The sequence below is a fragment of the Parasteatoda tepidariorum genome, chromosome 1 (assembly GCF_043381705.1).
Source record: "Parasteatoda tepidariorum isolate YZ-2023 chromosome 1, CAS_Ptep_4.0, whole genome shotgun sequence".
NCBI lineage: Eukaryota > Metazoa > Arthropoda > Arachnida > Araneae > Theridiidae > Parasteatoda > Parasteatoda tepidariorum.
In genome coordinates, this window is record NC_092204.1 from 16,174,172 (window position 1) to 16,187,626 (window position 13,455).

At 30.8% G+C, this 13,455-nt stretch overlaps 1 protein-coding gene across 1 annotated transcript in view; it reads right to left on the reverse strand.

Moving 5' to 3' along the window:
- Positions 1-13,455, reverse strand: part of LOC107440407 (multidrug resistance-associated protein 1) — a gene marked incomplete in the record, with an annotated part of 110,572 nt that overhangs the window by 70,310 nt on the left and 26,807 nt on the right. Inside the window, 7 exon segments of the mRNA XM_071177240.1 lie at positions 1,662-1,867; positions 3,846-3,930; positions 4,761-4,907; positions 6,248-6,385; positions 7,968-8,033; positions 9,084-9,338; positions 11,333-11,507. Coding sequence (XP_071033341.1) covers positions 1,662-1,867; positions 3,846-3,930; positions 4,761-4,907; positions 6,248-6,385; positions 7,968-8,033; positions 9,084-9,338; positions 11,333-11,507 — 1,072 coding nt within the window.

The window sequence follows — 13,455 nt, forward strand, 5'->3', positions numbered from 1 at the left end:
GAGAGAGTGCGATAATAGACAACTAATACGTATATATATACCGAAGAACCATTACATTATGATCATCCTCCATCTATAACAATGGGCTCGCCCAGGTTTTCATAGTTTCTCGCCCAGGAACAATGTTTTCATGGGGCACATCAGGACCCATAATCCTTATAGAACACTCCCTGACACAATCCTTTCGGATTCATGAGATGGCAGTACGTGTTGAGTCAGCCCATATCAGATTTCCTAAGGCGGTGCTCATACCTAGGAAATACTTCATAGATATTTAAGTAGAGCACGAACTGTGTAATTTTCTCCTTTATGGACGGTGTTTTCTACACCAGGGAGCGCTGCAGCTTCTTTAACACCCATATTTTCGAGTTGCTGTATCCAGTGAGTTTTGAGGCCATTTAGGCTCAACGTGTTTTTACTGTGTAGTGCGTAGAGTGTGTTTTTTGTTCTAAATATTATTCCTTATAATATAATTCATTCCATGTGTGGAAAAGTTATCACAGAATTCAACAAGTCTTCTGATTTGAACTTAAATAATTTTATTCTTTTACCTTATTATCTGGAAGACAGTTTCCAAATCGCTCTCCCATGTAAGCAAACTAAATTTTACCATTTTAAAGATCCTATTGCTGACATTAGTAACTAGATCGTAAATCAAAATTCTTGTCTTGCGTATATTAGATAAACCAAATGAACCCTTAAATTTCGACGTAAAAACATGAGAGATGTGTCTAAAATCAGTATATTAAACGATCGATCCTTCTATCTTTATTGTTGGAATTCTAATCAAAGGTTAGTTTTCTGCTGCTAAAATAATTTGACACTGCTCTTCATCTACTGACTATGATTTCTGGGAATCAATTCATATTTTAAAAATTCTAATTTATTTTTTGTATGATATTTTTAATATCCCACCTTTTCCAAGAGTTTGGAAATCTATTTTAATTTAATTTTTCACATTTTGGGGTTTCACTACAAACCACATTACGCCTATCTTTTTTCATTTCCCTTGTTTTTTGTAAATTTATTTTGTTTATGGAACCAAAATTATAGTATATTCATTTCTGTACTTGCATTTTATTTCACGTTGCTTTGCTTTATTCTACGTACCACAAATTGTAACATGTCCTGCTTTTTAGGCGTATTTTGTAGTTAATGAGCCGAAAAAATTATGAATTACTGTTCGAACCACGCCTGAATTTACTTTTAATTTCTTTTAAAGAAAAATGTCGAAGAAACTCGTGTTTATGCAATAAATTACCGTTATTTGTGACCTGTCTAGTATCTTTCATTCTCCTTGTGGGTCTTGTTATTATGATTGCACCCCAACCATTATTGTTGAATACCAAAACGATAAAGTCGATTACTATGATCCATATAATATTTACTTATATAAATTTTTTAAAACCTAGGAGCATAAATTCTCTTACTTTTTGCGCTTCTTACCACATTATTTGATGCTCTTCACTATCTCTTAACAAACCCGATAAATAAAGCAAAGTCTAAAATAAGCTGTTTCAAGCTTAGTCAATGTCTAATTGCCGCTTCAAACCTCCTACCCTCTATATAAAATATTCATAACGTTTAGTTCCTCTTTCATTTTCTACGATATTGACTGAAGAAGATTTTAATTGAAACCAGCCACTGCATTTAAAGCTCACCTTCATGATGCGGACTGGAGCACCAGCCGCCTTATTAGAATACATCTCTCCCAGAATTGCTGAGAATAAAGCGCTCTTTCCTGATCCTACACGTCCAACCACCGCTACAAGACTTCCACGGGCCACTGAGACATTGATATCCCTTAGAAACGGAGCCTCACCACTGGTCCAACTGAATGATCCACTATCGATTTCAACAGCGTTACCTAAAAGAACAAAAGGATCATAATTTCATATTCTCCGCAAATGTTGCACAAGCGAAACATTCAAAATTAACTTTAGCAAAAGTAATAAATTTTTACGAACAAAGAATATAGAAAGGATAAAAAGTTCAGCTCTTCGAATACGTAACTTACACGTAGAACTGCTCATCTCCGTACGCTATAGGACAGTGTTTCTCAAAGTGTGGTACGCGTACCCCTAGAGGAACGGGAACAGTTCAGCGGGGGTACTCGTTCTTATGCGAAATATCTTGCAACAAACGAAAATTTCATTTTTTTTTCTTAAAAACAAAGTTAGCCATGAAAATTTACGATTACGTATTTTTCTATTGGCTATTTTTTGCGGAGTTGACAGTTAATAATTAGTGGTGTCAACAGCCAGTTGTGATTTTTAACTTTTGTGCAATTTTTTTATAGCGAAAAATGCATTCATTTTTGTATTAGTGGTACACAGCGTTACGAAAAGTTTAGGAAGGGTACGCAAAAGTCATAAGTTTGGGAAACACTGCTATAGGATGACTTACTTACAGGGCTTACTTACTCAACTTACAGGGTGAGCAACATGCTCAGATTTAGCTGAGCGTCAGTTGAACCAAGATCCATACGTCACCTGTGAACGGCTTGTTGGACAACTTTACACGCATGGTTGGGTGCGCTGCTTTCCGCCGTTTTATTCTTTCCTTCTATGTCAAAATGTGTTAGCAGATTTACATGTATTCTCAAATATATATCTTAATTAATAGTGCAGTACTGTTTATCAATAGTGTAAAAATAAGGAACAAACCAACGATAAAGAAAGAGAAAAATTTTCCTTTTCATCCCAACGAATTCCCTACCCAAGTATTGGTTAAGAGGAGAAGAGGGTGTAAACTCATTTAAAGGAGGATCTCTGAGGTTCTGCCCCTATTATTTTTCTCCTTTATACTCAGGGACCACACCCAACCTTGGGGAACTGGTTTAAATTATATCAATGGTAGCTGGACTTCTTGCATTTTGTATATCATTTGCTTACATGACTATGTTTTCTGCCGACTGTACTTTATACTATCTTGGCCTAATAATTACTAGAGAATAACCGCCTCGTATTTTTTATGCGGAAATGGAACTCTTATTTTCCTTTAAAGAATTCATTAATTGAACCAAAAGTTTAAAACAAGATTTAAATTATCTAACTATCCTCAAAAAATAAAATTTCGTTAAAAATAAAAAATTCGTTGAAATTAGTTAAATTTCGTGTTAAATAAAAAAATTTTTTTTTTCATGATGAAGATTCTAGATTTATTATTATAATGATCGAACTTCAATATTCAATATTTTTTTTTTATAATTAACATTTATGTAAGGAAATAATGAATATTATAATATAAATACTATGTGAGAAATATTATGCAAGAATATTTTCTGTAATATATAAGTCCCTAATTTCAGAAAATAAGTTTATATTTTAGGGTCAAGATAACGAGTAAAGATTCGACAAATTATGCTTATTTTTCAATAAACTTTACGCTGAATTTTTTCAAGGAAAGTTAAAGTTTGTAAACAGTTTGCCTCTAAATTTTAATGTAGGCAAAATAACATTCATAAAGTTTTTACATAAGTTGAATGATTTTTATAAAGTTTCGATCTAGGCAAAAGAAATAGTTCTCTTCATATTTTCTCATATTTAATGTTAAAATAGTTATAAAATACATTTTTGTGAATAAGTATTTTTATTTTGCTTTAAAACTTTTAATAATTCTGTTCTTTATTTTTAAAGTTCATTATTATGTGATTCCCTTAAAATATTTAACATGCCATTGGTTAACATAATTAAATGCAAAGAAATAAATGAAAAGTGCAATTTACTACCTAAATATGAATAGATTGGTGTGCTTTTTTTTACAATTTATGTAATACGATAATCATACAAAGTGAATGTAAAAATTTTTTATCCTCTTAGTCGTGGTAAAAAGAAGTAACTTACAGATAGCTGTATCATCGTCTGTTCCTCGATCGGGAAGCTCTTCAGATAGCAAGAAAGTTCTAATTCTTCTGAAAGCCACACTACCCTAAAAACAATTTAAAAAAATTATTGAAAGCTCATTGTGAAACAGTAAATTAATGCTTATTTGCAAAACACGCAAAAAAATCGAATAATAAATTATCAAAGGAGTTTTTATTAAAAAAATTTAATAATAGGATTTTTTTAAGATCAAAATAAAATATATTTTTAAATTTTAATTATTGAAAATGAGGACAATATTTAGGATCAAAGATAGGAGTAATATCATAAAAGCCTTATATCGTTAAGAACAACAAATTATTTACACACAAATATACATACAAGCTACAGCAAAGCAGAAAACATTAAACGTTCAGCATACAAATTATTTATTAAGAGCATAAAAAAAATTATCGAAGGAACAAAAATCAAATAATTAACTTGACGGGGTAGAAGGTTTTTCAGCAGAAAACATAAAAATAGCAAAACAGAGTTTCATCTTCCTTGTAACAGGGCGCGCGATAACAAAACTGCTAATAAAACATATTTTTGTTTCAAATGAAACTAGACATGCAAAATACAAAATCTTTCAAAGTTCCGAATCGGAATTTAAATCTTTATATTCAATGAATGATAATAGATGGCGCAAATTTTGCTTTATTGTTGTTATGCAATAAACGTCGTATTCCATTCCATTCCGTATGCCATTTCTTGCCAAACACAAAGACAAAATACATTGGATTTCTGATTACTGTATTAACACATTGTCGTATAGCGGATCATATGGAAGAATTGACGTGTTGCCATTTATGTGTTGTACAATACTCCACCTATTGCAATTTTTTAGAATTAAATATATAATCTGCTTCTTTAATTTGAAAAAAAAAATTCACTTACCTGTACGATAGAAGCAATGACTTGAGGAATTGTGGCCATATTTGTTCTCAAAGTATTGAAGAGAGTGAGAGACACAAAAGCAATACTTGGGTCCAGAACGTTGTTTACATCAATCAACACATACGTCACAAAAGAGGTGATGGCAATCTACAGGAGATGAATTCATTAATTCCTTAAGAATATAATATTTGTATCAGTCAGTTTTAAATGGCAAAATAATGTATGAGTTACAATCAGTGAAAGCCAGTCAAAAGCCATTAAACAAAAATTATATTAATTAAAAAAGAAATGAGGAAAAATGTCGATGAGATAAAAAAGATTTACGAGCTTTTCTGTCAATAAATAACAATACTTGTCACACAAACTTGACTTAAGTATAACAACCAAGCTCCTATCAGTCCATTCATTCTGAACGAAGCTTAGAAAGTGTAAAATTGAAGCGCACAGGTAAACTTTTTCGTGGGGTCTTCCTATACCACGACAAGGTTAGATCACGCATAACCGGAACAATTTCATAGCTTTTTCTAAATTCAAATGGAATCTTAAACTAAGCATCATATATTCCAGATATATTCCCATGTGACTTGAACGTCATTGATTAGCTCGAAAAATCACTGCGGGGACATCGGTTTCGATCGGTGAATGCGTATCTAGTTTGAAGAACAGTCGGTAGTTTTTTACGAGTCTGGCATTGTGCCAAGCTCCTATCAGTCCATTCTTTCTGAACGAAGTTAAGAAAGTTTAAAATTGAAGCGTAACGGTAAACTTTTTCGTGGCGTCTTCCTGTAACACGACAATGTTAGATCACGCATAACCGACACAATTTCAAAGCTTTTTCTGAAATTGACATCGTATTCAATCGCTGAATGCGTATCCAGTTTGAAGAGCAGTCGATAGTTTTTTACGAGCCTGGCATTGTGCCAAGTTCCTACCAGTCCATTCATTCTGAACGAAGTTTAGAAAGCTTAAAACTGAAGCATAGAATTAAACTTTTTCGTGGGGCCTTCCTGTAACACGACAATGTTAGATCACGCCACGCATAACCGACACAATTTAATAGCTTTTTCTGAAATTCACATCGGATTCAATCGCTGAATGCGTATCCGGTTTGATGAGTAGTCGGTAGTGTTTTACGAGCTTGATATTGTGTGACCAGTAACATAATGGGCTGACAAACAGCTGAAGACCATAATTTTCAATTTCAGTATTCCAGTTTTATTAAATAAATTGTATGTTGTAATTGTAATCGACTACGGTTTGCTTTTCATTAAGTGCACATAATAAAAACATACTTTTATTAAAACTTCCTATAGGATGAGAAGTGTTTTGTTTATCACTTTTTAAATTTTAATTATTTTTTACCTTCATAAATTTTAAATGTTACCAATATTATATTTTAAAGGAGAAAAAACATTAATTTTTATTTATTTCAGTAATTTTCAGTTTTTTAAATGTTCCAACAAATTTTTATTAGCAAAATATCTTACGAGAAATGGTGCTGATATCCATAGAAACATAACAGATCCATTAATGAAAGCTAATTTTCGTAATGCAGTTGCTTCCTTTTGCCTGATCGATTCAATTTTCTTTGTAAATGGCAATTCCCAGGCAAACAATTTCAAAACCTAAAATTAGAAGAAATCAAATTTCTGAATTTAAGAAAATTTCATGTTGTGAACTATGTTTCATTATTGCTATATTATAAACGTAATTGATTGATTCAGTTCACTTATATAATCATTTGAATCCTGAATGGATTCAACTTATTAGTGTTTTCTAATCATCATATTAAATCATTATTTATAATTATTTATCATTATATTCGACTTAAATTAAGATTTTTTTTAGTCTTTAGGATTCAAATCTTTATATTTGGTATTTTAAGTGCTTTAACCAATTTTTCAATTAGGAATTTAAATTGCGATTGTTGAATCCTTACACATTAAAATGATTCCAAAATAAGATTTGAAAAACGAATCGAAGAATTTAAGAATTAAAATAGTGGAATCAATATATTTTAAAACCCTTGTTTATAACAGCCGATCTGTATCACATTTGTAAATTTTTTCGAAGTTATTTACTAAAGTTTCTCCAGCAAATAGTCAGATTTCATAACAGTTCGTAGAATAGCTTCAAATGCATTTGATTAACATAATAAAATTGTCTGCAATCAAGATTGTGCGTAATCTTAATTGCTTACATTCAAAACTAAATCAAGATGAAATGTAATAAAAAATTAACATTACCGATAATTATAGTTCAAAACTAGATGATATAATTAGGATTAAAATTTTAATCGTAAAAATTATGATAGCCTATAATCATGATTAAAAAAGTATCGGTTTATTAAAGTAACAATCTCCTGTACTTTCTCTATCGGTTTATTAGTTTATCGGTTATTAAAGTAACAATCTTAATTGCTTACATTCAAAACTATATCAAGATGAAATGTAATAAAAAAATTTCATTACCGATAATTATAGTTCAAAACTGGATGATATAATTAGGATTAAAATTTTAATAGTAAAAATTACGATAGCCTATAATCATGATTAAAAAAGTATCGGTTTATTAAAGTAACAATCTCCTGTACTTTCTATATCGGTTTATTAAAGTTTATCGGTTATTAAAGTAACAATCTTAATTGCTTACATTCAAAACTACATCAAGATGAAATGTAATAAAAAATTAACATTACTGATAATTATAGTTCCAAACTAGATGATATAATCAGGATTAAAATTTTAATCTTAAAAGTTATGATTGCTTAAAAAAGTTTTTTTTTTGGTTAATGGCGGGCACTTGGGTCTATTTCGCATGATAAAAAAATTATCAGTTTACAAATAATTAGTAAATACGATTACAAGAGCAAAGAGTTATATCCATTAAATCGTTCAAAAGAAATTGTAACGAGTATGCATTTTTTCAAATGTAATTCATAAAATTACATCCTTCAATAGTGTGTAGTAATAAAAATGTATTATTATTTTTTTTGTCAAAATTATTTAAGTTATCCCCATAGAGGATATCCTAATAAAAATACTTATTAATTACAACCAGCAAAATTTTTATGTTAAATATGGCAATTATGGTCTACTAAAGTTAAAGATTTGTTCATTAATTAAAATAATTTTTCCTTCATTATTTTCAAAAATCAAAATACAGAAAATAGTAAATATAATTTTAAATGTTTGAAAAATATCTCACCTTAATCCCGTTTAAAATTTCACTCATTTGACGCATCCTGGAATCTTTCCACTCCATTTGTTTTTTCTAAGAGGAATTGGAAGATTAATTATTAAAACAATTAAGTATCTACTAAAATACAAGTTTGTATGAATACATAAAGAAATTAAGACTTGTTTTTAGGAAACTCGTTATCATGATAGAGCTGTAGGGAGCAACTAGCCTCGCTTATTAACTATTACTAGATCTAGATGAAAAATATGCCGGCTAACCCAGGTAACTGCATCTTTGAAAAAAAATGAAGTTATTGCAAATTATAGAAATTTACTTAAACTGCATAAAATATCTGGGCACCTGAGGCGGCTTGCGGCCCTTTTCCCATTTATCTTTAACTTGACCTTTGTGGTGCTTCGATGAGGTTGTGTAATGCAAATGAAGTAAAGGAGTATTCACGTGGACATTTAGGTTCTGACTGTGTAATTATATGCAGTAGGGTGTTAAGACTATATATTGTAAAAATATGAACTTATATACAGGGTTATTTATAATTCCCTCTGGGGTTTCGAAGCGTTATAGTAAAAAAAAGGAGACGAATATGAAAAAAAGAAACATATGAAATTATTCCGAAACTATTCAAGTTTTACTTACATACATTACAGGTGTTCTATGTCTGAACCCTTGGTCACACGGCATACATCAATGCGATAGTTCAGTTCCTGCTCTGAGGGAATTATGAATAACCCTATATATATATATATATATAATAGCACAGTGTTAGGACAAAGGAGTTTATGGCGTATCCCTGACCCCTCAGTAGTAGACTGTTGAAAAATGATTACATATTAAAAAAAATTAATACTTAATACTGCTTAAAATTAACACTGCTTAACTGATAAAGAAAATAAATAAATTGCCTTCAAGAAAACTGTTTTTATTTTCTCCTTCCTTCTCAACATCCCAAGGTTGAAACTTGACAGTATTACTAAACTATATTCTATGATTCCAGCTCAACAGAAGCCAAGCATTAAGGTGCCAATTAGAGTAATAATTAATTAATTAAATAAATTAATAAAATTAATAAAATAATTAATTAATTAAATTAAGATAAAAATAGAAAATCATTTTAATTCACATTACCTGCAATTTTTGTGATGCAGAAGCTAACTTGGCTGTTATAGGCATGATTAGCACCATAATGCCTACTCCAGCGAGGGAGGCGATACCCAGGTACCTCCACAAAAGCGCAACCGTCAGAATGATCCTCATTGGACAACTCCATATCATATTGCAGTCCCATACCAACTGTACCAGTGTGTGTCCATCGACAGAAAGCATATTGCACAGTTCACCCAAAGTATAACAACGTCTGGATCCACTACTCAAGGCTAAAACCTAAATTCAAAGCAAAACTTAACCATATTTTAATGAATAGTTAGTATATAGCAATGAATTTATAATGAATGAATTATGAATTATAACACAGTAATTTTCATTTACATTAATCAGTGATTAATGTAAATGAAAATTATTTGTTAACCTTAATTTTTAGAGATAAAAAACGATTTTGATCTTCAGTAACGAAATAAAATTTATAATTTTTACATTTCTTATATTGCTAAAAAATGCACGTTGGCTAAGTAGTAGCGTTTCACTCTCCGTTCCAGGTTCGATCCTCGGGCCGGGCAAGGTTGACTCAGCCTTTCATTCCTTCAGTGGGTCGATATATGAGTACCAAGTATGCTTGGGAACCAAACGCTAGGGTTTTCGCGTTCGGCTAGCCACTTAACCGGAACATCTGCTCCTGCACCCCAAAGCCCAAGGTCAACAAAACTGAAATGGGCATAGTAGGCCATGGCCCTCTATGGGCTGTCACGACACTGAGTTTAGTTTTTTATAGTACTAGAAACGACACGAAAAATAGAATAATTCTGGCAAAATATGCACCTAAGAAAACGTGACACAGTGTCAGATTGTAAATTTTTACTGTGGACTGCTCATGGTTACCCAAATGTAATGTAAATCCCACAATTCCTTCACGGTTAATGTCTCCCTAAACCATTTTACATTTATTTCCTTTTATTTCGATTTTCTCTATAGCATATAATGAATTTGGAAGAGAACTTCGTTAAATGTCGTGTTTATTTCTTTAGTTGATTAATATATGCAGATTTAAATTTTTTATTTTATTTATTTATTTACAAAGCAGTTTCAGATGAGGAGTCAGACCAGGTCGTATAAACCGTTGACTGGTTGGAGAAAATAATAATAAGAAAAATTTGTACAGGGAAAATTTGTATATAAACACCCTTTAATAATACATTATCAAAAACTAAAAATTAATTACAGGAAATAAAAAATTAATATTTTTTTCAAACAAATTATTTTTATTATTTTTTCCGAGTTATAAATTGTGATAAATATAAGCCATAATTAAATCATACAAACCTCTTTCTTTAAAATAGAAATACAGAACTGATTATGGTTTGCTAGATAGTTAAAACTAAATTTTAGATAGAATAAAATACATAGTTTGCACCATAATTTCTAATCTTAATATACTTTTATCTTTAATATCCTTGTAAAGAATGAAGTTGAAAAAAAGTGTGGGTATCAGACGTTGAATATTAAAATGTATAAATGTGAATGAGAAAAAGTGTGTTTCCAAAACCTGATCATTAATGACGTCTAGTAGAGTAAAGGGGGATTAAAAACAACAGAAAACCAGTCTATTTGTTAATTGGGACTAAAAAAGATCTTTAAGTATAGTTCGTTCCCCAGGAGTTGGCATTTGGCTCCACCTCTTCCGAAGTAGAGTTCATTTTACTCGGGAGTAAGAGGAGGAACATCTCCGCGCTTGAAAACGAGACAACCCTCAATGCGCGACAAATGCAAAAAGTGAATTCTTTTTCCGTCACTTACTTCGCTTTATCATCTGCTATTATACCTTTCGTTACTCTAGCTAATTAAATACATTTTAAATTTAAAAACTGTTGTTTTTCCAGCAGTTGACCGTAGTTTGAAAAATTCACCCTCCTTAAATTGGTACAAATTTACGACCCACAGTTTTTTGCATAAATCATTATTGAGATGCGATAACACTGTGGTTAAGACATTGACCTGCCATTGGGTAGAATCAGGGCTCTATGCGGCTGGAGACCAACAAACTTTAGATCGCTGGGTACTGTCTGAATTGTAAAAGTGGCTGATGCGCATCATCACCGCCATGTCATTGACCTATAAAGTGTTGAAACCTTTACCTCCAATGAACCTTTTGTTAATCAACTGTCTGTTGAATATGAATAATTATTTAACTTAAATTTTTTGAAACAGGATTTTTGAAATATATATATTCAGGGAGGTCGTTACTTAACATTTAAATCTCTTACTTTTCGATACATGGCAGCTTTCATACCAGATCTAGGACAGATAGAAGACCAGACCAGACAATTCTGAAGGTGACACGTCGTCAAAGATAAGAAAAGTGTCAGGATAAACATCAATCCTGCGTACACATACCCATGCCAGCTCGGTTCGTCATTGTCGATGAATTTGATGAGAAAACTGTTACACGTGGGGAAAAAAAGAAAAGAGGTTATTAATATAATGTTTGTATAGAAACTTTTTATTAAAAATGTAAAAAAATAGATATAATAGGTAAGACTTTGTTACACGAAATAGACTCATACTCATCCATATACTATGATTGGTTTATGTACCCAAAAGTTTAATATTATACTGTTAAAATCAAAATACACGAATCTATCTGTGAGGCCACATAGGCATTACATATTTCCCAGCTTTTAAAATTTCTTTAATTTCCTAAACTTATTTTTTTAATCATTCTTAAACTTATTTTTTTAATCATTCTTTACCGAATTTTAATTAAATCAAGTTTTTAATCATTCTTATCCGAATTTTAATTAAATTAAATATTTAATCCTTCCTAACCGAATTTTAATTAAATTAAACCAATTATCTAATTTGTATTTCATTTTATAAAAAGCGAATATAATGTATTTTATTCTTTTCTTAACAATCGATGTAACTGCAAACTTTTTATTTCAATGATACTGTAAGACTCATTAAATCACTGTGGCGACTAAACGAAAACAAATATCTAATTATAAATCTTTATTTCTTACCACAAAAATGATTCAGTTACATGGTTATACTAATTCTCACAGTCTTTTTGGCGCAAGTCATCTGGTTCCTAACAGGTCACGGCCCTTTTCCTTCTTTCTTTCATTACCTTCATATCTCGGATACAAACCTTTGTACCTGTGGTCAACCAGGTACAACAGAGCATTACTTATCAACTTGTCTTTACACAATATCATGGCATACACGACTTTCAAACATTAATAATTTACATATTTGGCAAAAAAACTTTCTTACAAATAAAACATTAAACTCTAAATTAATTAACGTAATGAATTTTCTAGCAGAAAACGACTCCTTATTAAAATTTTAATTAAACCTGACTTTTTATGTAATCTTGATAGTGTTTAACAGTTTTTGATTTTGTCCTTTATTATACATTTCGTCCTCGTTTACATTTTCTTTATTTGTTTTCTTTTTGCTTCTTTTTTTTTCAATTATTATGTATGTAACAAAATTCGCTTCATTTATTGTTCTCTTTGCTTCAAATTTTTTAAAATTTTTTTTAAATATTTTTTATAAATTTAGCTAATGTGATACGAATTATTGTCATCTTTATTGTCATCTGTATCATCTGTATTGTGCAGTTATGAATTTTGTAATGGTTTACTTATGTGCCGAGTTTTGTGCGAGCTAGACTGTCGTCCAGACGTGGACTATACGGTTAAGGGTTTTGCAAACCTAGGTACGTGTCCACGTCTGGAAGAAAAGAAAAGTCTTTTTGGCGATTCGCTTTCGCCAAATTATTTTCAAATTTAATATTGATTATTAGAGGTTGGTTTTATTTTTGGCTCTGTTATCTTTCGATAAATCGCCAACCATGGATCTCTTCCCATTCTCCTGACTGTCTGTTGGGAAGAATTCATTCACATTTTGATTAGGCAGGTCGGATATATCTCCCGTGGCCTGTCCTTATTAATATTATTATTCGAAATTTATTAATTAACTTAGAGAGTCTTATTACGGATAAAATATAATTTTATATCTCGAGCTCTACAAATACTAAATAAAAGTTTTATTATAATTATGATCCAGTTTTCATCTTCAGCTGTCATTTTCATTATCCTGTTTTCATCAAAGTCTTCAATTAGTCAATTATACGTTACAACTCCAACCACCCCTAATTTCGTCATTATACTATCTAACAAAAATAATTACTCCTTCTGTCCCAAATCAGTTGCAACATTTGAATATTTTTGTACTAATTATTGACACTGACTACTTCATAATTTAGTTTGAAGATTTTTTAGAGATTTTAGGGTATTATGCTGTCAATCAACAACAGTTATTCACCAAGCATTCTATCTTAAAACGAGTATAGAGCATAGAGTAATAAATAGGTATGGTATAG